This window comes from Dermacentor andersoni, chromosome 11 (genome assembly GCF_023375885.2).
Source record: "Dermacentor andersoni chromosome 11, qqDerAnde1_hic_scaffold, whole genome shotgun sequence".
NCBI lineage: Eukaryota > Metazoa > Arthropoda > Arachnida > Ixodida > Ixodidae > Dermacentor > Dermacentor andersoni.
In genome coordinates this window covers 16786318-16812606 of record NC_092824.1, presented here as the reverse complement: position 1 = coordinate 16812606, position 26289 = coordinate 16786318, and the positions used below count along the sequence as shown (strand labels likewise).

General features: G+C 49.7%; 1 protein-coding gene across 2 annotated transcripts in view; it reads right to left on the bottom strand.

Moving 5' to 3' along the window:
• Positions 1 to 607: 607 nt before the first annotated feature.
• Positions 608 to 26289, bottom strand: part of LOC126517577 (estradiol 17-beta-dehydrogenase 8-like) — a 49738-nt gene continuing 24056 nt past the window's right edge. For both annotated transcript variants that reach the window (XM_050167335.3, XM_055064775.2), the window contains 2 exons: positions 21794 to 21987; positions 608 to 2053 (listed from right to left, as the gene is read on the bottom strand). In XM_050167335.3, coding sequence (XP_050023292.1) covers positions 1637 to 2053; positions 21794 to 21987 — 611 coding nt within the window. In that variant the 3' untranslated portion in view covers positions 608 to 1636. The remainder of the gene's footprint in view (positions 2054 to 21793; positions 21988 to 26289) is intronic.

Below are 26289 nucleotides of genomic sequence, written 5' to 3'. Positions count from 1 at the left end.
TACGGACAGCCGGAAGCATTGCAGCAGCTCCACCCGCCTGTTTTTTGCAGAGGGACACGATGTGGTAACTTGACATGTCGTCAATCGCTAGGTTTGCAGCCCACAACACAAGGCCCAATCGCGGCTCTCACAAAAACAAACTTCGAGACCAACACTCATAGCACCGCTCCCGCAGTACGTTGTAATACAAGCGCCAGACGACAGTTGTGTGCTGGAAGTGTTTAAACGCAGCATTAAATTGTGTACTTTTTTTCGGTTACTTCTTATGTATGCACGAATTAACCAGCATTCCAACTATTACGAGCAACGTTTGTTCACCGTAAAGTTGGAAATGTTTTCGATGACGCAACCTGGGTGGCCGGTCGGACAGCTCACCCAACCGATGTCACGGGTGCGAGCTACGTAGATCGTAAAGGGCCCACTGAAAGCTCCGGCGGGCGGCACCGCGGCGATCGGTTACGATCCACACTTTTAAGAACTTATAGTAAATTAAACCCTTCACGCGAAATGTTTAAATGTGCCACTTAGATGTCAGAAGGACCTACCCTAACAAATCAGTACGTTTGTACGAAATCGTTTCTGAGCCCCTTTAAAGAAATCGTCGACAAAGGGATAAAGGAAGGTTTTACTCGATACCTTCGCACGTATACGCATCAGTGGGAAGAAAAGAGCAGATGCCTTTGCCAACTAAAAGTTTCAAAGGCAGCCAACAGTGATAAGTCTGTTGACTTGACTTCGTAAATAGACAATTCGTTGCCACCTTTTTTCGCTTTGGAAACAACCGCATCAGGCCTGCGTTGTTTGCGAACTTTGCCGCACAGAAGCCACGGGTCTCTACAGAGTAAGACAATTGAATTTTGTCGTTTTACGTGGCGAAAGCACGATTTTATTATGCGGTGCGCAGTCGTGGGGACTCCGGATTAATTCTGACCACTAGAGGATCTTTAACGTGCCTACAATGCAAGGGAACGGGGAGTTTCTGCGTTTCGCCCCCACCGAAATACGGCCGACGCGGCCAGAATTAATCCCGCAATCTCGTAGCAGCGCAATATCATAGCCGCTAATCTACCGCCGCGGGTCAACAGAGTAAGAGCATAATCGGCCTGCACCCTTGCATTAATCTTCTAAGTTAGCGGCGTTGCTTCATCGTGGGCTGAGTGCGATCAAGTAGGTGACAGCGAACATTTCATCTGGTCATGCAAGCGTATCTGCCCTGAAAGGAGGAGACTTCTGGACAATATGGGAAGAGGAAGGCTTCGTCACGAATGTTTAAAACATTTCATACTCCCGTAAAACTAGTGAATAATTCGATAGCAACAGCCGCGCACTCTTCTCGCATTTCTGCGAGAGACTGCGTTGACCGAGTGATGGTGACATATTTGGCAGGAAACAGACATTTAGGCGGTGCGATTGCCGGCCAAGTCTACCAGGCTAGCCCTGCCTGTAGCAACATCACCACCACATATTTAGGAACCAAGTATTTTGTAATGTTCAGTTTCTGTCACACGGTGGAATAGGCCTGTGCCGAGTGCCCACTATTGTTTTCAAATTTACTGTATACGAAGCGTGTCAACATGCGCACCCATGGCAGCTCAGCATGAGACAGGCTCCATGAACGCCGATGCAAACTCTGTCTTCACATGTAGAATCCTCCAGTGACCTCGAGAGCAGCGCCAGTGACGAAGGAACTAGCAGCCGGCACGCACAGGTACTTGATGGCCTCGGCGATCTCTCGCGGCTTGCCGCACCTCTTCAGCGGTGTCGCCTCGCGACCCGAGGCCTTTATTTCTTCGGGTATGCCGGCGATCATCGGCGTTTCCGTCATGCCGGGGAGCACGACATTGCAGCGAACGCGGTGCGCCGCCAGTTCTTGCGCGGCGGACTTGGTGAGGGCCACGACGGCTGCCTTGGACGCACAGTAAGCTGCTCCGTCTGGCCAGCCACACTTGGCCATGATGCTGGCGACGTTCACAATAGCTGCTCCTCCATCGGGCAGCGCTTTGCCGGCATTGACCATATGCCGGGCGGCGGCCCTGGCCACAAGGAAGGTGCCCTGAGAAATGGAATAGTATGTATTCAGAGTATAATTCTTAATTATGAGGCGACCTTACTGCCAGCAGTCACATCACAGGGCGTGCGACACGACTATGCACAGAGCGAGGTGATATTATTGCACAAAAAGGGTAACCCAACTTGTCAGAATGCCGCTGTGAAAGCATCAGAATATGTATGTACCGAATCTAACATGAGCAACTCGCGGGACAGAGCTCATGTTCAAGACCTTGGCAATTTCAGCTTGCCTGCATTTACCTATCGGGCAAATAGGAAGTAATTATGGCACTGTTCATGACCGGAATAAAATTCCGCCTGAATACGTAAGCATGACCAGTGCGCTTCAAAAATGACCTCGTGAGGAAGTCTTGGAAGGGTTCAAAATTAAGCTGGTACACTTGATTACGAATTACGTGTGAAACGTGATAAACAGCATAACCACATTGCTGGCACCATTCAAAATGAACTTTGTGACAACACACACACTCGCACACAGGCGCCCCTAGCACTGCTACAGTGGTCACGCACGTCAGAACTTATGAGTATTGTGCAAGCAAGGAACGAGAAAACATGTCATTTGGATTTTCCGCGCACATGTGATGCTTTCAGTGCAACGCAAAAACTTACAAAACTAGAAAACTGCGTATATCTTGAATTATAAGAGAGAAAGAAATATCATTTGTGAGCAAGTTAGTGAAGTTCATCTACGACGAAAATAAACCGGCCCGCGTGTGCGGACCAGGTGCACTGGCATACATACCACCAATTGATATCCCTTCTCAAGAACTTCACACAAACAATCGGCACGGTCAGATGTTGTCACCCTCATTAACGCAGTATATTATGATATTCAACAGTCAGTACACGTAAGGGGATTATTTAACTACTCTTTTCCGAAGTGCGTTTGAAATTTCTTATAATGGGAAAGATGAAATGCTTGAATGATTTCATCTGGATTGCTTTCACCACAGAGACGTGCATTTGGATATGACTCGGTGTAGTAGTCAAACCGGTAACTATGCAAATTAGTCTAATTATCTTTCTAACCAATATAGACGTGCAGCTTCTCCTAATGGAAAACATGAATTTCGCCATCCGAGTAGCTCTTAACCATCTCCAGAATTACTAAACTTTACGCTTCTAATTTTTACAGTGAATATCGGTCAATTTCGCGTTGAAAAACGAAACTGCACAGCGGAAGAGCGCAACTATCACGACCTTAGGACATTATTAGATGGCCATGAGTGACGTCACTCATGGGCAAGCATGAATGAAATCCTCGCAAATAAACAAAAATAAGGAAAAGAACGAACCGAGCGAGATCGCTGCTTGATTCAGACTCTCGCTTGATGCTCGCCTACTGGTGAGGCGTCAGCTGTTACGTCATTCATGGGCATCAACCAAAGGCGGGGCAGTTGTGCCAAAATCTATCCTTGGTTCTGCACTTGGGCTGTTCAGTTAAAATTGAACACCCGAAGAGAACAAGCTTTCTGTGGCAAATTGACTGCAATTCATTTCTCTGCAAAAATTTGCATCGTCAAGTTTTGCAATTCTAGAAGCGGTTATGATCTCCTCTAATGGTATGCTTCGAGTCTTATTGGAATGAACTGCAAGGCTTTTTGGTTAAACGTTTCATTAATCTAATATGCATAATCACTTGAGTAATCCCTACATCCAGTTACTTTCAAATATATGCCTCTGTGTTACAATCAATGAAGAAGAAGTCCTTTATTATTCAATATTCCCTATTTTAAAACAATTTAGAACACCATTTCATGACAACTCGGTATAACTTCCATTTCGCGATGCAAACGCACCAACCTCTACAATCTCTCTTGTCAGCTCAGTGTCGCGTCCAACATGAAAAACTGGTGTCAGAGAATATATTGTCACCCAGCTATGACAACTAAAACAGTTTAGCACCGACAGATTGAGAAAAAACGTCTGCCTTTAGCGATGGCTGGTCCTCGGAGAGCACGCGCGCAACCACGAACTTCGTCGTTCTCGCCTTAAGGGTCCCGTGTCAACACGTGCAAACCTATTTCGCGTCATTGCTCCCCTCTCAAAAGCGACCGGCCCGGTCGCTTCAAGGGCAGCGGGCGCGCACTATGGGCAAGAGTGCCAACATGAAAAGACAAAAAAAAACATACAGGAATGTACACAATGCTGAAGCGGTTTGTGAGGGTTGCTTAGCCCTGGCGTGCGTAGTACGGCTTCATCCGTACTACGTGGACGACTTCAGCACGAGGACGGCGTCGGTTCGAGCCAGGATCAGAGGTTTGAGGCACCACCTCGTAGTTCACATCACTGAGGCGGCGTACAACTTCGTAGGGGCCGAAGTAGCGGCGCAACAATTTCTCTGAGAGCCCGCGGTGTCGGATAGGTGTCCACACCCACACGCGGTCGCCTGGTAAGTACTGGACATTCCGTCGGGTCCGGTTGTAACGGTAGGCGTCGGTATTCTGCTGGGTGCGGATGCGATTCCGAGCAAGCTGGCGAGCTTCCTCGGCTTTCTCGACGAAATCTTCAGTGTTGTCATTCCTTGTGGTTCCGTGGTCTACCGGGAGCATGGCGTCTAAGGGGGTTGTAACGCGACGTCCGTAAACAAGCTCGAATGGTGTAAACTCGGTGGTCTCCTGCACAGCGGTATTGTAAGCAAACGTGACGTATGGCAAAATTTCATCCCATGTTTTGTGTTCCACATCAACGTACATGGAGAGCATGTCGGCTAATCTTCTGTTTTGGCGCTCTGTTAAGCCGTTAGTTTGGGGATGATAGGCTGTGGTCTTTCGGTGGTCGGTGTGCGTCAGTGTGGCGACTTGTTGCAATAACTCCGCTGTAAACGCCGCACCGCGGTCAGTAATGAGTACAGCGGGTGCACCGTGGCGAAGCACGATCTTGTGGACGAAGAAGCTGGCGACTTCAGCAGCAGTTCCCCGCGGCACAGCTTTCGTCTCCGCATAGCGAGTTAAATAGTCAGTTGCCACGATTATCCACTTATTTTGCAAGGAGGACGTGGGGAACGGCCCAAGAAGGTCCATTCCCACTTGCTGGAACGGCGCCGGAGGCGGATCCAAAGGCTGAAGGAGGCCGGCAGGCTTGACGGGTGGAACTTTACGCCTCTGACAGTCACGGCATGTTCGCACATAGCGCTGAACCGACGAAAATAGGTGTGGCCAATAGTATTTTTGCCGTATGCGCGCTAATGTCCTCGCGAAGCCTAAGTGCCTGGCACAGGGATCGTCGTGACACGCCTGTAAAACTTCCTCGCGCAGTGCCGCCGGAACGACGAGAAGGAACGATTCCTGGCTGCTCTCGAAATTTTTCTTGTACAGGACATCGTTTCGCAGGCAGTACGACGTCAATCCTCGTGAAAGTGGGCGTGGGACAACAACGTCAGCTCCCTCGAGATATCGGATGGCTGGAAGCAGCTCAGAGTCTGCACGTTGATAGTCAGCCATGCGCACCACGTCGACGACACCAAGAAAAGGCAAATCTAGCTCCAAGTCGGAGGATGTCAAAGGAATAGGAGAACGTGACAAGCAGTCAGCGTCGCTATGCATATGTCCGGATCTGTAGACAACAGTTATGTCGTATTCCTGGAGGCGGAGGCTCCAACGAGCGAGGCGACCGGACGGGTCTCGTAGATTGGCAAGCCAGCAGAGCGAGTGGTGATCACTCATCGCTCGAAATGGCCGGCCATATAAGTAGGGTCGAAACTTGCTGATGGCCCACACGACTGCTAAGCATTCTTTTTCGGTCGTTGAATAATTAGCTTCTGCTTTTGTCAGACTACGACTGGCATACGTAATTACACGTTCTGCGCCATCTTGCCATTGAAGCAGAATGGCCCCGAGTCCTACGTTGCTGGCGTCGGTGTGTATTTCAGTTGCCGCGGTGTCATCAAAATGCGCGGGCACTGGAGCGGATTGAAGGCGTTTACGCAATTCGGTGAAGGCCTGCTCTTGCTCTTTCGTCCACGCAAAGGGCACATCTTGTCGCGTCAGTCTCGTGAGCGGTTCAGCAATCCTTGAGAAGCCTTCAACGAAACGACGGTAGTAAGCGCAGAGGCCCAGGAACCGCTGAACAGACTTTTTGTCTTTAGGACGAGGAAACTCGGTAACGGCAGCGAGTTTTTCTGGGTCTGGTCGTACTCCTTGGGAGCTGACCACGTGGCCTAGAAACTTCAGTTCCTGGAAGCCAAAGTAACATTTTTCAGGCTTGATGGTGACGTTGGCCTTGCGTATTGCGGTAAGAACACTTCGTAGCCGGGTGAGATGTTCATCGAACGTGCTGGAAAACACAACAACGTCGTCTAGGTACACTAGACACGTCTGCCACTTTAGTCCAACGAGTACAGTGTCCATCATTCGTTGGAACGTAGCAGGAGCGGAACAGAGACCAAAAGGCAGCACTTTAAATTCGTACAGCCCATCGGGAGTCACGAAGGCGGTTTTTTCACGGTCACGCTCGTCCACTTCGATTTGCCAGTAGTATGACTTTAGGTCTAACGAAGTAAAGAATTGAGCATGATGCAGACGGTCCAAAGCGTCATCGATCCGCGGCAGGGGATAAACGTCGCGTTTGGTGACTCGGTTATGCCGTCTGTAGTCAACGCAGAAGCGGAGTGTGTTGTCTTTCTTTTTTGCTAGTACGACAGGCGATGCCCACGGACTTGTCGACGGCTGGATGACGTCATCCTTTAGCATTTCTTGAACTTGACGCTTAATCGCCTCCCGCTCCATAGGTGACACGCGATACGGATGCTGACGGACAGGCCGCGCCGACTCCTCTGTAACTATCCGGTGTTGCGTAACGGAAGTGCGCCGGACTTTGGATTCCGTGGAAAAACATCCGGAGAATTCTGTCAGTAGGCCCAGCAGCTGATCCTTCTGGACATCTGCTAAGTCAGCATTAATGTGGACGCGGGTATTCAGGCTGGCGTGAGTTCTTGCGTCCGGTGAAGTCACTTGTAACGTGCCGATATCGGAGAAGTCAGCAATTTCGTTCAGGAATGCCACAGCTGTACCTTGAGGGACGTGCTGATACTCATGGCTGAAGTTTGTCAACAAAACTTGCGAGCACCTATGCTGTATTCCAACAAGGGCCCGGGCGATGCAGATGTGCTTTTCAAGCAGCAGCGGGATATTTGCCTCGGCAATACCCTCATAGCCGTCGAATGCGTCGCAGGTGACGAGGGTCAATACGCTGCTCCTTGGCGGCACCGTGATGTTCTCGTCAACAATCCTCAAGGCGTTGACATACGTGTCGTCAGTGCTGCTCCCTGCTAAGGCCTGCGCCGTCGAAAACGTTACCCCCGACTTTTGTAAGTTTATCACAGCTCCATTAGCCTGCAGAAAGTCCATTCCCAGAATTAGGTCCCTCGAGCAGCTTGGGAGGATAACAAAATCTCCGAGGTACGTAAACCCACGAATGCTTACTCGCGCTGTGCATCTCCCTACCGGGGTTAGCAGATGGCCTCCTGCAGTTCGAATCTGCGACCCTGTCCACTCGGTAGAAACTTTCTTCAACTTGCAGGCAAGGTCCATGCTCATAACTGAGGTGTCCGCTCCAGTGTCGATTAACGATGTTATTTCTTCGTCGTCTATGGTGACGGGAATGTTCGACGTTACAACCTCTCGTAAGGTGTTCGACCCCTTCTGTACGTCTGCGTCGTTCTGTTTTCGTCGTTGTCGTCGTAGTGGAGGATATTGCGTACGGTCGTCGTCAGCGGCCTCACCTCCGGAGGTCGTTGAACTCAGTTTTCCCGACCCGCCGGGCTAGGCGAGCGGCGTCTCATAGCACCGCGAGTAAAAGCTTGGCTTGGTGATTGTGACCTGTAACGAGCAGGAGACGACGAACGGGGCTCCGGCCATCGCTGATCATCATTGCGACGATTTGTGACGAAACTCTCTATTTCCGGCGGCCGCTCACCAGGTCGTAGACGAGGTGCATTCGGCGAGAATCCACGAAGCCCCAGATGACGATAAGGACACATTCTGTAGATGTGCCCGGCTTCGCCACAATGAAAACAAAGGGGTTTGTAGTCTGTGGTGCGCCAGACATCGCTCTTCCTAGTCCTTGCTTCGGCGATGTGCGGTGGGCTGCGAGGCGGCCTGAAGCTTACGTCCATTTGTTGAGTGGGGTGTACCATGCTGCACGCACTTGAGGTTGGCGGATGGCGTACTGCTTCAGCGTAACTCATTTCGGCGTGCGGTACCTGCTGTGGTGCCTCGTACTGACCACGAACATGGACGGCCTGTCGGACCTCGGCGCGCACCATTTCCGCAATGGAAAGTTGTCCCACAGGGGCAGTGGTCGTCTGCATCTTCTGCAGTTCCTCCTTGACGACAGCCCTGATGAGTTCTCGCAAGGCGCCAACGTCGTTACCGAGGGTAACGGCAGAGAGCTCCCTTGAAATCACGGCGTCGCGGTTGTTTTGCCTGGCCCGCTGTTGAAGGGCCTTTTCCATAGTACTGGCTTCGTCATGGAACTCTGCAAGTGTCGTCGGCGGATTTTGAATTAGGCCAGCAAAGATTTCCTCTTTGACGCCGCGCATGAGATGGCGCACCTTCTTTGTTTCAGTCATCAAAGGGTCCGCACGTCTGAAAAGCCGATTCATGTCTTCTACGTACGCAGTCACTCGCTCATTCGGGCCTTGAATTCTTGCCTCCAACGCTAACTCCGCTCTCTCCTTCCTGTCCGCCCTGGCGAAGGCATTGACGAACTGCCTACGAAATTCTTCCCATGACGTCAGTTTCGCCTCGTGGTTCTCAAACCATGTTTTCGCGGAATCTTCAAGAGCGAAGTACACGTAACGTAGCTTACGCTCGTGGTTCCAGTCGTTGAGGTTGGCAACCCGGTCAAAATGGCCAAGCCAGTCATCGGCGTCCTCTGAAGCACTTCCGTGGAACAGATTCGGCGTCCGGATGTGATTGACGACAACGTGCGATGCTGCAGGAGTGGCAGGAGGTGGCTGGGTCGTCATTCTAGTTCGTTCAGAAAGCAGACCGTGCTGTGGCTGGAGTCCCTGGAGGCGTCGGCTGGCACGTATGTGCACAGGGGTAAGCTCGGTTGAGAGAGAGAGAGAGAGAGAAAAAAACTTTATTTGGTTCCTTCAAGGATTTAGCGTCTCGAGGTCTCCGTCGTCTTCTTGGGCGCCGGCGACTTGGAGCCTCTTCCGGCAAGGGTGGGCCCCTATTCCAGGGCTCCACTGAGCCTAGCCACCTCACTAGCGTGCTGCACTAAGGCCCTTTGGGCCGTGAGCTCGCAGCTGGTAAGCCGACTCTCCCATTGCTCCGCACTCGGGTTATTGTGTTGGTGGAATGAATGATTGTGTTTACATTCCCATGTGACATGATATAGTGTGGGTGTGGCGCCGCACCATGGGCAGGTGTCTCTGTATTGGGTTGGGTACATTTTGTTCAGGATGTATAAATTTGGGAAGGAGTTTATTTGCAATCTGCGCCAACTCGTTGCTTCCTCCTTCGTTAGAGCTTTGTGCCGTGGGGGATATTTGGCTCTCGTCCCTCTGTATAAGTTTAAGATTTCTGTGTATCCTCCTTCACAAGCGTGTGGGTGATACTCCGGGGCGTGCGACTGCTCTGCTCGGAACGTGGTCTCTCGAGCTAGGCTGTCTGCCCTTTCGTTACCCTCTATGCCTGCGTGGGCCGGAATCCAGATTAACTTGTGCCTAACGTTCCTCTCGGCGAAGTTGGCTCCGCCGAGAATTCTGAGGGCGGCTTTGCTAATCCTGCCCTTCGTGTAATTTCTGCACGCTTCCTTCGAGTCTGTTAAGATGTTTAGAGGCCTGCCTGTCCTATATCCTTCTACTGCCGCCAGCGCCACGGCAATTTCTTCGGCCTCCGCTGTGCCGGCTGTCTTTGCCGTCGCACATGTGATCAGATTCCCGTCGCCGTCCACCACCACCGCCGTCGCCGTGTGCTTCCCTTCTCGCGGGTACGCGGCCGCATCCGTGTATACCGTGTTGTCTAGTAGCGCTAGTGTCTTCTCTACGTATTCCTTATGTATTCTTCGGTTGAACTCCTCGCCGGGCTTAGGTCTGGGGTATGCTCCGGAGATCTTAACATCGACGGTACCCAGCACGTCCACCAGAAATGTCACCCAGCTATGACAACTAAAACAGTTTAGCACCGACAGATTGAGAAAAAACGTCTGCCTTTAGCGATGGCTGGTCCTCGGAGAGCACGCGCGCAACCACGAAGTTCGTCGTTCTCGCCTTAAGGGTCCCGTGTCAACACGTGAAAACCTCTTTCGCGTCAATATTACATCAGCGTCAAATAGTTAACAGGGTCCACGCCATATTATTTCAATGGCTACTGAGACACTGTGATATCATGGAATGAAAGTGCCGATAATTTGCCCGTGAGGCAAATGCAGAAAACGAAGAGCCTTGATTCCGTTGTCGAGAACGGATACAGTGCAGCATCTACGCAGTCTTGCCCATATCGCTACGTTAAAGAAGTGGAATACAGTGTAGTACAGTAAAGCTGGACCCACACGCCGAGCCACACCACTGTTTGGTCCACGGCCCTCACATCACGTGACTACAGGGTGCCGGTTTGATGTCTACGGTGGGCAACGGACCGCGCGCGCCAGAAATGCCCACTGCGTTATTTCTTGCCTGCAGGCGACATACGTTGATACTAGTGAGTGTAAGCCCTAACTGCCAACACCCTTTGTTGTCTCTCTCTTTCGATTCGGCAAACGGGAGCTCGATTCAAAGTAACCTCTAGAAAGTGGTGAATGTTTGTCAGGTATGCATATACGTTCACGACGGTGGGACGCGGCCAGTACGATACCTTGAATATCTTTGCTAGTCTCTTGCTCGCAGTTCTTCCTTCATGCATTCTGAAGTGGCTCTGAGAACGTGAATTTGCCCGATGTTTTCACGACTCACAGAAACTTTTAAAAATCGCCTGTGGTAAATAGCACAATCGTAGTCCGTCAGCTGGATTACTTAAAGAGACAGACAGTGCTCGCAAGAAAAATTGAAATGCATATTTGATTATTTAAAGAAACGTAATTCTATAAGTTTTAGCATAATTACTTTACGACACGTAGTGCAATTTACGAATTTTAACCAGCCAGATTGCATGGCACATACACTTGGAATAAATTCTGAAGATGATAGCAGCTTTGAAATATGCGCCTTACAGTTTGCGGTAGAAATGCACTGTTCCACTTAGTTTTCGAAGAAATCCCCTTTTTATGCATTGAAGCACGAAGGTAACTGAGATGCCAAAGTGTATTGTCAAACACATGTGGGAATGAAGGAAAGAAACCTACAAAAGCTGTAAAGATGAAACGATACGTAGCACAATGAAACTTTTTTCAAATTACGTATTCAGCATTGGCTTTGCACGTGCAGTCATCCGCGTGTGTCGATAAAACAGACACGCACACACACATTGCGAGAAAGCATGTAGACAGACAACTGAGAGCATGACGAAGCAACAGCCTAATGAACTGCAGACGTGGAGAGGCGACGAAAATAATTAGAGACTTAGCCTAAAGATATCTTTCGGGCAAGCAAGGTGATCGGAATGAGTTTTAAAGGGAGGAAATTATGAGGGTTGCCTCAGCGCATACGTGGACAACGCGGAGACAGCATTGTAGGAGAGGCACTCTAAACAGTGTCAACTAGAAAAGCATTCTTTACAGCATGGTCCCGCGATGCTGAGTTTTCAACCCGAAATATATGACAGCCACCGCGAAGAATGCGTTAATTTGATAAAGCAAGAATCATTAAAAGTGGCTAAAAAGGCAATTCTTATCTGCTGCTCCGTCCGACAATACTTTAAGCGCTGTACGTACTGAAACTCACGGATGGCACAAACACCTCCTGGAACCGGTGCTCGTCGGGCTGTTATACAATTGGTCGATTCGTGGAGCCGCGTCTACAAAGTAGACGGTCCGCTCCGTGGTCTGCTATTTTTGGCCGCCGTGTGAGCGGACCAGGCGGACCACGCATGGCCCTCACATCACGTCATCAATCGGCCCGTTGAGCGGTTAGTCATGGGAATCCAGCTTGACCGGCGCCTACAGATTATAAATTCCTATGTGAAATTGCAGCTGTTCTCCGGTTTTAATGCACGTGATGAAACCTCACTGTGTTGCCTCTTAGTGGGCGTGTCTTTTCTGAATGCCTATTCATCCCTAATTGGAATGACGGACAGCACCAATTGTAACACCCATGTTCCCATATAAAAAACCCTAAAGCATATTGACACGTGTACTTATATTTATCGGGCGACCACGTTTCGCCGCCTAACAAATCTTATCGCACAGCGCGGGACGCGCTTGCATGTATCCGAAGTTTCTGGAAAGTTATCGATGCTTCTATCCACAGTCTGTTGTCGACGAACCTTCTGTTATCTGATTTATTCGCCTGACTCGAATGGTGTAGAACTTTGTGGAAGGCACGCGGGTCCCAACGATTAGTCTGGAACATTCGACGATCCTGTATAAAAGCCGACGCGCTTGACCCGCTGATCAGATTTCCGACGATCGCCGACTGTGTTCGCCGCTTTCGTTGTGCTATAAGTGTAGCCTGTTTTGTGGGCACAAGTTCGCCCAATAAAAGTTAGTTTTCTCGTTCACAGTATTGCTACTGTGTTCTTCTACGTCACCACCACGTGACATCTGGTGGAGGTGCTTTGCGTTCATGTACCGGACGCCCCCACAAAGCCGTGACCCAAGCCCTCACTCGGAAGACACCAACGTCGCCAAGAACCAGCGAGGTAGCCGCAGGCTGCAAGGACTGCCCCCGGAGCACGGACTTTTGCCTGAGACGACTAGGAAGATGGCCACCACGTCAACCCCAATGGCAGCCCCAGCGTCACCCGTCGTGCTGCAGCAGCCCAGGGAGCCTCCGACGTTCCGCGGTTCAACTTTCGAGGACCCGGAAAGCTGGCTCGAGACGTACGAGAGAGTCGCTACCTTTAACAACTGGAACAGCGACGACAAACTGCGATATGTCTTCTTCGCTTTGGAAGACGCGGCCAGGACGTGGTTCGAGAACCGAGAAGCCACCTTAACGACCTGGGAACTTTTCCGAAGCGGCTTCCTGCAGACGTTCGCAAGCGTCGTACGCCGAGAACGAGCCCAAGCGCTATTAGAAACCCGGGTGCAGCTACCTAATGAGACGACCGCGATCTACACGGAAGAAATGAGCCGTCTCTTCCGCCACGCCGACCCTGAAATGCCCGAGGAGAAGAAAGTCCGCCTGCTGATGCGTGGTGTGAAGGAGGAACTTTTTGCCGGAATGGTACGAAGCCCACCGAAGACCGTGGACGAGTTTCTTCGCGAGGCCACCAGCATCGAGAAGACACTCGAGATCCGAAACCGGCAATTCGACCGCCGCACAAACTCGACGAACTACGCCGGAGTTCAATCACTGGCCACCGACGACCTGCGCGAGGCTATCCGAGCGGTCGTGCGGGAGGAGCTACAAAAGCTGTTCCCACCATCACAGCCTCAAGTGGCTTCGATTGCCGACGCCGTGCGTGAAGAGCTCCAACAACAACTTGGAGTAGCCCCTGTATCGCCCCAGCCTGAGCCGCAAGCGATGACCTACGCCGCCGTCGCACGCCGTCAAGGTCCCCCTCCGCGACAGCGCCAGGGCCCTGTCACGCCGCAGTTCCGTCGTCCGCCGCCGCCGCCGCCAGCACGCGCACCCGTCGCCCAGCATACCTACGCGAGGAAGACGGACATTTGGCGCGCCCCCGACCACCGCCCGCTCTGCTATCACTGCGGAGAAGCCGGCCATGTGTATCGCCGATGCCCATACCGGGAGATGGGACTGCGAGGCTTCGCCGTCAACGCACAGCGCCCGAGGGAAGGTGAACGCCCTCGTGACATCGCCGACTACCTCGCCGCTACTAAGTGGAGCCCTCGACGACCGTCCCGTTCGCCGTCACCAGGCCGCTACCTGTCGCCGCAGCGCCGACCATACACTGGCCCAGCCCGGGGCCGGTCAGCGAGCCCGTATCCGGAAAACTAAAAGCAGCAACCGATGGAGGTGCGGTTGCTGTTCGTCGAACTGACGAAGATCCTCCGCCGCCGACGAAAACGACGAAGAAACCATCTCGACGACTTCATGACGACACGCCGCCGTCCCGAAGAAGTCGGGAAGCCAAGACTACACCGACGAAAGACGACTTGACGACGCGACGTTCCAGCTTCAGATCAACACGACGCAGCCGTGATCCGACGCCAAGACCCAACTGCAACGCCAGACAAAGAACCACCGACCTCGACGTGCTTCTCGACGGCCACGCAGTCACTGCCTTAGTCGACACAGGGGCCGATTACTCCGTAATGAGTGGACACATCGCCGTCCAGTTGAAGAAGGTTAAGACTGCATGGGAAGGCCCTCAAATTCGGACCGCTGGAGGACACCTGATTACGCCGACAGGAATGTGCACGGCAAGAATTACCATTCACGACCGGACTTACCCTGTCACCTTCGTTATCCTCCAACAGTGTTCACGAGACGTCATTCTCGGCATGGACTTCCTCAACCAACACGGCGCAGTCATCGACCTGAAGTCGAAGTCAATAACGCTGTCGGAAGATCATGCAATACCGCCGGAGAGCCCTCGTAGTCACCACGCCTTGAGTGTGCTTGAAGATCAAGTGAGCATCCCGCCTCGCTCCAGCATTGTTATTTTGGTCGGCACCGAAACACCCGCTGACGTAGAAGGCGTCATCGAAGGCGACCAACGTCTACTGCTCGACCGTGAAATTTGCGTCGCAAGAGGGATCGCTCGACTGCACGGAGGAAACACGAAAGTGTTGCTGACAAACTTCAGCAAGGAGTTCAAGCACATCAACAAGGGCACGACGATCGCATACATCGAGGAAATTGTGGAAACCAGCGATGCCTTTGTCCTCTCGGATTCTATCGCATCTACCCCGACAACCGTAGTTCCCGAGCCAGACTTCGACATAAGTCCAAGTCTCCCCGTGATTAAGCAGCAACAGCTCAGAAGTCTGCTTCGACGATACAAAGGCTGCTTTTCGACGTCATCGAGGATTCGACAAACACCAGTCGCAAAGCATCGCATAATAACCGAAGAATGCGCACAACCACTACGCCAGAGCCCTTACCGAGTTTCGACGCGGGAACGTGAAGCTATAAGAGAACAAGTCGACGAAATGCTGCGCGATGACATCATCCAGCCGTCGAAAAGCCCGTGGGCATCCCCTGTTGTCCTGGTAAAGAAAAAGGACGGAACCCTACGTTTCTGTGTCGATTATCGTCGACTGAACAAGATCACGAAGAAGGATGTATACCCCCTCCCACGGATAGACGACGCATTAGATCGGCTCTGCAACGCTAAATACTTCTCGTCGATGGACCTCAAGTCTGGCTATTGGCAAATTGAAGTCGACGAAAGAGATCGCGAAAAGACCGCCTTCATCACCCCAGACGGCCTCTACGAGTTCAAGGTTATGCCATTTGGACTGTGCTCGGCGCCCGCAACGTTCCAGCGCGTGATGGACACGGTTTGAGCAGGATTGAAGTGGCAGACCTGTCTCGTTTACTTGGATGACGTCGTTGTCTTCGCCGAAAATTTCTACGAACACCTTAGGCGGCTCGCAACAGTACTCGAGGCCATCAAGTCATCAGGGCTCACTCTGAAGCCAGAAAAGTGCCGCTTCGCCTACGATGAGCTTCTGTTCCTAGGCCACGTCATCAGCAAGTCTGGAGTCCGCCCCGACCCGCAGAAGACAGCTGCCATCGCAAAGTTCCCGCAGCCCACCGACAAAAAGGCAGTGCGTAGATTTCTTGGCATGTGTGCCTACTACAGGCGATTTGTCAAGGACTTTTCACGCATCGCTGAGCCGCTGACACAGCTAACTAAATGTGACATCGAGTTCAAGTGGGAAACGCCGCAGGCCGACGCATTTGAAGAACTCAAACGACGCATGCAGTCGCCGCCCGTACTTGCGCACTTCGACGAGCTCGCCGATACCGAAATCCACACTGACGCCAGTAGCCTAGGCCTCGGTGCCGTCCTAGTCCAGAGAAAAGATGGACATGAACACGTGATAGCTTACGCTAGCCGGTCGTTGTCAAAAGCGGAAGGCAATTATTCCACAACGGAAAAGGAATGCCTAGCCATCGTTTGGGCTACAGCGAAATTTCGCCCCTATCTATATGGCAGGCCATTCAGAGTGGTCAGCGACCATCACGCGTTGTGTTGGCTAGCTAACTTAAAGGACCCTTCAGGACGGCTGGCACGGTGGAGCCTCAGACTACAAGAATACGACATCACTGTAACATACAAGTCCGGTCGAAAACACTCTGATGCCGATTGCCTATCACGCGCCCCCATTGACCCGCCGCCGCAAGATAACGAGGACGACGACGCCTTCCTTGGAATAATAAGCGCGGAAGACTTCGCTGATCAACAACGAGGGGACCCGGAGCTAAAAGCCCTTGTCGAGTATTTGGAAGGGCACACCGACGTTGTCCCTAGGGCATTTAAGCGTGGATTATCTTCGTTCACGCTTCAAAAGAACCTACTCGTGAAGAAAAACTTTTCACCAGTCCGCGCCAACTACCTTCTTGTTGTTCCGTCGGCGCTGCGTCCAGAAGTACTGCACGCCTTACACGACGATCCCACTGCTGGGCACCTCGGATTCTCCCGGACGCTGTCGAGGATACATGAAAGGTATTACTGGCCGCGTCTTACCGCCGACGTCGCCCGTTACGTCAAGACATGCCGAGACTGTCAACGACGCAAGACACCACCGACAAGGCCAGCAGGGTTACTACAGCCGATTGAACCTCCTCGTCGACCATTCGAGCAGATTGGGATGGATTTGTTGGGGCCGTTTCCGACGTCAACATCCGGGAATAAGTGGATCGTCGTGGCGACGGACTATCTCACCCGATTCGCTGAAACAAAAGCTCTACCGAAAGGCAGCGCAGCCGAGGTGGCGAAATTTTTCGTCGAGAACATCCTGCTGCGACATGGCGCCCCAGAAGTCCTCATCACCGACAGAGGAACGGCTTTTACAGCAGAGCTCACCCAAGCCATTCTGCAATATAGCCAGACAAGCCACAGGAGGACAACTGCCTACCATCCGCAAACTAATGGTCTCACGGAGCGCCTGAATAAGACCCTCGCCGACATGCTAGCGATGTACGTCGACGTTGAGCACAAGACGTGGGACGCGGTCCTGCCGTATGTAACCTTCGCTTACAACACGGCGGTGCAAGAAACAACACAGATCACGCCGTTTAAGCTGGTTTACGGCAGGAACCCGACGACCACGCTCGACGCCATGCTGCCCCACGTCATTGACGAAGAGAATGTTGACGTCGCTAGCTATCTCCAGCGCGCCGAAGAAGCCCGACAGCTCGCCCGCCTCCGGATCAAGAGCCAGCAGAGGACCGACAGCCGACGCTACAACCTCCGACGACGCTTTATCGAGTACCAGCCCGGTGACCGTGTTTGGGTTTGGACCCCTATACGCCGACGAGGACTGAGCGAGAAGCTCTTGCGTCGCTATTTCGGACCGTACAAGATCATCCGACGTATTGGCGTACTGGACTATGAGGTCGTGCCAGACGGCATTTCGCTGTCACAGCGGCGTCGCTCACGACCTGAAATTGTCCACGTTGTGCGACTCAAGCCGTACCACCAGCGTTGACGAACTTTGGGACTTCGCGTAACTGACTTTTAGACTTGATTTCTTTTCGTTGTTTTGTTACTTATGTTTAATAAGTGTCCTTTTGTGTGTCGCTCTCTTATATTTGTAGCATCGGGACGATGCTTTTTAAGAGGGGGGTATTGACACGTGTACTTATATTTATCGGGCGACCACGTTTCGCCGCCTAACAAATCTTATCGCACAGCGCGGGACGCGCTTGCATGTATCCGAAGTTTCTGGAAAGTTATCGATGCTTCTATCCACAGTCTGTTGTCGACGAACCTTCTGTTATCTGATTTATTCGCCTGACTCGAATGGTGTAGAACTTTGTGGAAGGCACGCGGGTCCCAACGATTAGTCTGGAACATTCGACGATCCTGTATAAAAGCCGACGCGCTTGACCCGCTGATCAGATTTCCGACGATCGCCGACTGTGTTCGCCGCTTTCGTTGTGCTATAAGTGTAGCCTGTTTTGTGGGCACAAGTTCGCCCAATAAAAGTTAGTTTTCTCGTTCACAGTATTGCTACTGTGTTCTTCTACGTCACCACCACGTGACAATATCCTGAGCGCATCATCCGTAAATCAGAGGCTTGCCCTTGGTACAGCTTTGGGACACTTACACGACAGGCCGTTTCACAGAAACGAATATCCTGGGGCTGTGGCATCGTGCGTCTGCGATGTGGGAAGCCACAAAATCGCTGCTGCGTTTCAGAAGATACGCCAGCCTATTGACCACTTCTGACGAAATTAACGACCTAATGATTCCTTGTGTGCGTATGAGTGCATGCTGTGAACTTCTCTCCTCCTCGTATTTTGATTCCCTTTCCCTCCTCCTCCAGTGCAGAGTAGACAACCGGGCTCAACCTGAATAACCTTTAGCATACCAGGTTACTCCCGTCAAAATCTCGCGGTCCAATTCAGTGCTTTGAGCATTTCATGCCCATTACTCTAGTCAGTGCAGGGATGTTCCAGGCCAAATAAAAATAAACAAAGATTTTTGCAACAACTTTATTTGCACTCTGCTTCACTTTACCTCTTCGTGAGTGTTTCTGAAGTTGACTGCAAAAGCTTATATGAAACAGCAGATTTAAGAAATCTAGTGCAATTTGTACGCCGATCATCTCTTATGCAACACCTACTGAGCTGTACGGGGCAACGTATTCGCTCGCTGAGATAGAGAGACGAAAAAAAATTATGAAGGACAAAGGCAGGGAGCTCAAGACGTCCACAAAAATAAATTTCCTACCCTGCACTATATTATGTGTGTGTGCGTCTAATATACAGAGTGTCCCAACTATCATGCACCAAGATTTAAAAATGTGCAAATGCCACGCAGTTATACAGAATAAAGTTAATGCGTTTTGCCGTCGTTTGGAGATACTCAGATCATTTTTTTCATTCCGGCTAAAACAAAATTTGTCTTAATTTATTTATCAACTCAAATATTATAAATACGCGAAAAGGATCAATGAGAATATTGTAGAACAACACGAAAACCTCTGGATAGAGCTTTCTGTCACTGAGTACGCGCTGAATAAACTGCTTTTACGAGCATGAAAGAAGCCCACGATTATATGCAAAGTGCATCGAGCGGCTAGTCACTCGGCAATTTCGCGTGTGTTCATATGCTTCTTTGACGCTTGGAAAAACACTTTTAAGTAGCACATATTGAAAAACAGAAAGCTGTACCGGGAGTTTTGCTTTCTGCCTTAACACTTTCTCATTGACACTTTTCATCGAATTTTAATATTTGAGAAGTTCTATAATATAATTAAGACTAATTATGTAATTAGAGGAGTGCAAAACATAATTTGAGCATCTCCATGCGACGGCAAACTACATTAGCATGGTTCTGCCCAGCTACGTGGCATTTGCATAGTTTTAAATCTTGGTGCATGATAGTTGGCACACCCTGTATATGTATGAAGCAGGTTTCAGCGCAAAAACTCGCCGTCATTGCTTAGTGGCTGTGATGTTGGGCTGCGAAGCACGAGGTTGCGGGATCGAATCCCGGCCGTGGCGGCCGCATATCGATGGCAGGGAAATGCGAAAACACCCGTGTACTTAGGTTTAGGTGCACGTAAAGAACCCCACGTAGTCCGAATTTCCGGAGTCCCCACTAGGGCCTGCCTCATTATCAGATTTGCAATTTGGCACGTAAAACCCTATAGTTTAATTACATATATTTTTTGCAGTGCAAAAAATATCTATCCTCGAGGTATGGCAATCTGAGTGACTGTTGCATCAAAGAAAGTGGAGCTACACTTCTCACAATGTTCGTGAGTTCTAAGCGCCTGTGCGTTGGCAGTTCTCAGTGATGATCCATCACCGACGCTTGCTACGCCTTCACACAGACGTCCAGGTCTTACGCGACCGCTTCGAGGCTTTCACGCCATCAGCTTTCACTGCCGCAGTGGTACTAACTTCTAGCTGGCCTCCAACGTGGAGACGGTGCTGTGTGAAGCAGAAATTGAGGTTTGCTGGCCAAAAACAAAAGAACGTACAAGAAAGCTTTATAGTCCAGTGAGCTATACGCTAGGCAACTTTTACTTTATTATCATCGATAATTACATTATTCAAAGCAAACTCCAGGCACCGACATACATTGTGTTGCATTTACATTTTATTTGCCTTTACGCTTACAAGACCAAGCCGTCTCACGCCAGCCTTCACCGCTGCACACGTAAAACTTCGAAATAAAAAAAAAAATTAGAAACACGCTGCGGAACAGCTCCCCAGTAAAAATAAATTTTAGGTATTGAGGTCACGAAATTGCGTAAGGGTCATGAGGGACGCAGTAATGGAGGACTCCGTGTTATTTTGACCACCTGGGGATCTTACACTTCCACCACAATATGGAACACAAGAATTTCTGCATTTCGCATAATAACTCCACGAGACTGCAGCCGACGAGGGCCCGGAATCGTTAGCGTGCGCCTCGTGCTCAACAGCTGAACACTGTAGCCACGGAGCCACCCCCCTCGGGAATTTTAGCGAAGACCTTCTCTGAGTGTTAAGGAACATGCGGTCCGAGAGGAAATTATAATATATGATCATGTGGCAGTGGCGGATGCCACAGTTCGCGCGACAGCCGTCAGTAGTGTTACTAGACGCAGTCTTTTATTAAAGACTTTCGCACTTAAAGGTCTGTCATAAAGCAGAGTAATTGCAGATTTCAAATCAGCTAGAGCACAAACCACAAGATTTTCTTAGAAAATTTGTGCATAGTACCAGTTTTGATGAATGATGACTCAAAATTTGCTATGAATTGCAATGCTGCTTTAGTTAATATTGTTTTCTTCGTTTTCGCAGCGTGCGAAAACATATTGGCTTGAACAGCGATGCATTCGGCTGCATATCTTGAGCGCGTATTTCTCTTAAATTTGCGCAAGGCAAATAGGGTGCAGCAAAAGTCTGCGTTTTCAGCCGTTGACTTCAACTCTGAAACACAATCCCAATCAGTTCGTTATTTTAGAAGTTTCTTCGTGAAATTTTGGTATCAATCCTACTCACGATTGACGAGCAAACGCTGATGTCAGCGGCTGCTACGAAGCATCGTGAACCAGAAGCACCCTTTTATCTCGAATCCCTTATTTTAACAAACAGAGACAATCTTTTTTCAAACAAGCAGTGAATACGATTGAAAATATAGAGCTCTTCGCAAACTGAACATAACAATAATTAACATGAAAATGGGAGTAAGAGAGGGTCGAGGCATAGGGGAAAGGCCGGGAAATCAAGCAGAATCGAAAATTCTGGTTGTCATCTTCTGCTGGGTTACTTAACTATTATGCAACGTCAATACGGAGTTCTTTAGACAGTCTAAGCAGATTGGGCGCATTGTGTGTAAGTTATGTAGAGAAAGGCTGTCGCAAGATCAGTCACCAAATCGAACAGCTAAGCGCAAACAGACGAGAAGGTTCATTTTATTTCACCAGTCATTAGTTTTTGATACTACTTTTATATCATTACTGCAATGTAATGAAAGTCAATGCAGTGTCAAAGCAGTAAAAGAACGAGTTTACACCCGGTTCGGAAATCAGATCTCACCCTCAGGTTGACCCTGATAACTTCATCAAACAGTTCATCGCTGCACTCGACGAAAGGAGCCGCTGAGAAGATGCCGGCACAGTTGACGACGATGCTGAGCGGCTGCGAAAATGTCCTCTCGACGTTGTGGAAGAGCTGATCCACGGAAGCGGAGTCAGCCACGTCCACGTACATAGCACAGTGTTTCGCATCCCCTGCAGAGTACGACGCGAAAATAAGATTTCAAGCAGGAGGGTTCTTTCGCAAAGCTTAAACAATATGGTGTATGCCATCACGAGTTTAGCGTAGTTGGGCCATTGTGTACTTATTTTTGTAGTCTGTTAGCATGTAATACTACAGACTGAATTTTTCACAACCTCTCTCTTAAATAGCAGTGTACGCATCAGCCGTTCGTATTCGTTATCACTGTGTTTACTGTGATCTAGTTAGTTTATCACCGTGTTAGTCGACTAAATAAATAACTTACTCCAGTACGCTGAAAGAAGACAGAGGCTGTCTTTGTCAGGGGCCCTCACGACAAGTGCTATGTTAGAAAGCTTGCTTCAGTGACATTGCTTGTTCAAACGCGTTTAATTATGGCTGCACGCGACATATTTGTGGAAAATACCGCAAACCACACGGTTTATAAAACGTTACTGCAGCCAGAAATAAAGCTACGGCACTTAACAGCGTGCGTTATCGAACCCCCCTTTCATATTCATTCAAATATGTCGCACCTGCAGTAGACCAACGGAACTCCTCGATTGGGACGCCACCGCAGACCGCGTGCGGGAATTGTTTGAGAGCACTGCATCGAATCGCTGTTTACATATACCTTCTAGTTCCATCTGGCTAGGTACTTAACGTCGTCTTGAACTCCTCTGTCACTTACCTATCACATTTATTATAGAGTAACAGCTTCCAGCCTGACAAAGGAGATGAAGCCACGCGCTATCCTAGCCGCCTTACACGCAAGCCACTGTGACTTGAAGATCGCCGCCTTCCTAAATGTTGCAAATCAATTTTTTTTTTCGTGAGGGGTCTGTAGGGGAGCGGGTTAGGTGGCTGAAGACGGTCTACTGCAAATTATCTGAGAGAAACAGAAAATGTTCCTTGGGCATTTAATGGCAAATGCGAGATAATTTCGTTAGCAATAGGTCGCACCTAGGAATTCATTATTTAAACCATGCTCACCAAATTGGAAAGTGTGGTTTAGGAGCTCACTTAACTCTCGTCCTGCCTCTTTGAGGAACGAAAGGCAACTGACAGAGGTCCGGAGCAGACCACCGTCAGTTGCAATATATATGCACGCTTTTCTTACTCTCCCTTCGCCTCTCTACCTCTTCCGCATGACCAGCTTCCCGCAGTCAACACATATACACTTATTGCCACTTTGTCAGTCCTAAGGCTAACGCATTATTTAGCAGTGCAAGCGATCACACGGCAATCAGACGGTTTATCTCCTTTAGTAGGTGGAGCCAATTATGAAAATTTCGAAGCAGCTTCAACTGGCAGCGTCATCAGCCAAGCTTTCTGCACACGATTTCCTAACGCACCACTCCTGAGTAATTGATTTGTTTGCTTCCACAGGGCCGGCGTGACACAAGAGTGGTTAGCAGGGAACTTCCGTGGCCATGTCACCCTCAATGCACCGTCCTAGTTCCGAATGCACAAGACAGGAATAAAGATGAGTTTATAGCACAATGCCGATAGGTCACCTTGACGTCCGCTCCACTACCCAGCCATTCTGCCCTGAAGGAAGAGGTAGAGGCGAAAGGGTAGAGCATGATAGGTGTGAAAATGACGACAGAAAGAAGAGGCAAAACACGTAACAGGTAAGTCAATTCAAAGCCTACAGTTCAGACCCGACGTTTTTAATACGTCAAGTAAGACCGTGGCCTGACAACTAGATTTACATTTCCACCAAGGGCCCAATATAACGGCATTTGACAACAGTGGGCTGTCGACGCGTGCAAGATGATCAGTCAACTTAAGTGGCTGTTCCACATACTGAGGGCAGTCGCATGACACATTTCTTATAGACTCATGCACATGGCCCAGCTTACAGCCTGGAGATTCGGTGCGTCGCATTAAGTACAGGTAACCACGCGTAAAGGTCAGCCCTAGCCTAAGCCGGTGCACACGACTGGTACAGTCACGCAAAATTTTCGGTGTCAGCCTTAATGGTATGTTACTGTGCAATCTCTGGAGGCATCTGTGGCGATTTTCTGGATGGCCCCAGAGCTCTTTTGTCCCTTTTCGTACAAGATTTCGTACGCGCGGGCAGTTGCCACTTTGCCAAGTGCGGCGTATTGCCTTGTAAATATGCTTGTATATAGCTTTTCGTCTGCGTCTTTCTACGTAACATATCTGGTGGAGGTGGACGTTCCCTGTACCTCGTCATGGAGATTCGCAGTGGACGATACGGCGAGCCTTCCTTCATGGCTCCCGTCGATGACAACTCGACTCAGCCGCCTCCTACACCTGCTGCCACTTCGAAGATCTACATCACTCTCCCCGCTCCCCGTGACCCTAGCGTCATCATCATCACCAGCAGCATCATCAGCATCATCAGCAGTAGCAGCCTGGTTACGCCCACTGCAGGGTCAAGGCCTCTCCCATACTTCTCCAACTAGCCCGGTCATGTACTAATTGTGGCCATGTTGTCCCTGCAAACTTAATGTCATCCGCCCACCTAACTTTCTGCTGCCCTCTGCTACGCTTCCCTTCCCTTGGAATCCAGTCTGTAACCCTCAATGACCATTGGTTATCTTCCCTCCTCAATACATGTCCTACCCATGCCCATTTCTTTTTCTTGATTTCAACTAAGATATCATTACCTCGCGTTTGTTCCCTCACCCAATCTGCTCTTTTCTTATCTCTTAACGTTACACCTATGATTCTTCTTTGCATAGCTCGTTGCGTCGTCCTCAATTTAGGTAGAACCCTTTTCGTAAGCCTCCAGGTTTCTACCCCGTACGTGAGTACTGGTAAGACACAGCTGTCATATACTTTTCTCTTGAGGGATAATGGCAACCAGCTGGTCATGATCTGAGAATGCCTGCCAAACGCACCCCAGCCCATTCTTATTCTGAATATGTCAGTCTCATGATCCGGATCCGCAGTCGTCACTACCTGTCCTAAGTAGATGTACTCCCTTACCACTTCCAATGCCTCACTTACTACCGTAAACTGCTGTTCTCTTCCGAGACTGTTAAGCATTAGTTTTCTGCAGATTAATTTTTAGACCCATCCTTCTGCTTTGACTCTCCAGGTCAGTGAGCATGCATTGCAATTGGTCTCCTGAGTTACTAACCAAGGCGATATCATCAGCGAATCGCAAGTTACTAAGGTATTCTCCATTAGCTCTTATCCGCAATTCTCCCCACTCCAGGTTTCTGAATACCTCCTGTAAACACGCTATGAATAGCATTGGGAAGATCGTATCTCCCTGCCTGACGCCTTTCTTTATTGGGGTTTTGTTGGTTTCTTTATGGAGGACTACGGTGGCTGTAGAGCCGCTATAGATAGCTTTCAGTATTTTTACATATCGCTTGTCTACACCCTGATTCTGTAATGCCTCCATGACTTCTGAGGTTTCGATTGAGTCAAACGCTTTTTCGTAATCAATGAAATCTAGATATAAGTGTTGGTTGTATTCCGCACAATTTTCTATCACCTGATTGATAGAGTGAATATGGTCTATTGAGTAGCATTTGCGGAATCCTGCCTGGTCCTTTGGTTGACAGAGGTCTAAGGTGTTGCTGATTCTATATGCGATTACCTTAGTAAATACTTTGTAGGCAACGGACAGTAAGCTTATCGGTCTATAATTTTTCAAGTCCTTGGCTTGCGCTTTCTTATTGATTAGGATTATGTTAGCGTTCTTCCAAGATTCCGGTGCGCTCGAAGTCATGAGGCATTGCGTATACAGGGTGGCCAGTTTTTCTAGGACAATCTGCCCACCATCCTTCAACAACTCTGCTGTTAACTGATCCTCCCCAGCTGTCTTCCCGCTTTCCATAGCTCTCAAGGCTTTATTTACTTCTTCCGGCGTTACTTGTGGGATTTCAAATTCCTTTAGACTATTCTCTCTATCATTATGGTCGTGGATGCCACTGGTACTGTATAAATCTCTGTAGAACTCCTCAGCCACTTGAACGATCTCATCCATATTAGTAACGATATTGCCTGCTTTGTCTCTTTAACGCGTACATCTGGTTTTTGCCTATTCCTAGTTTCTTTTTCACTGCTTTTAGGCTTCCTGTGTTCCTGAGAGCATGTTCAATTCTATTCATATTATACTTCCTTATGTCAGCTGTCTTACGCTTGTTGATTAACTTGGAAAGTTCTGCCAGTTCTATTCTAGCTCTAGGGTTAGAGGCTTTCATATATTGGCGTTTATTGGACAGATCTTTCGTCTCCTGCGATAGCTTACTGGTATCCTGTCTAACGGAGTTGCCGCCCACTTCTATTGCGAATGATTGCCATAAGGTTGTCGTTCATTGCTTCAACAC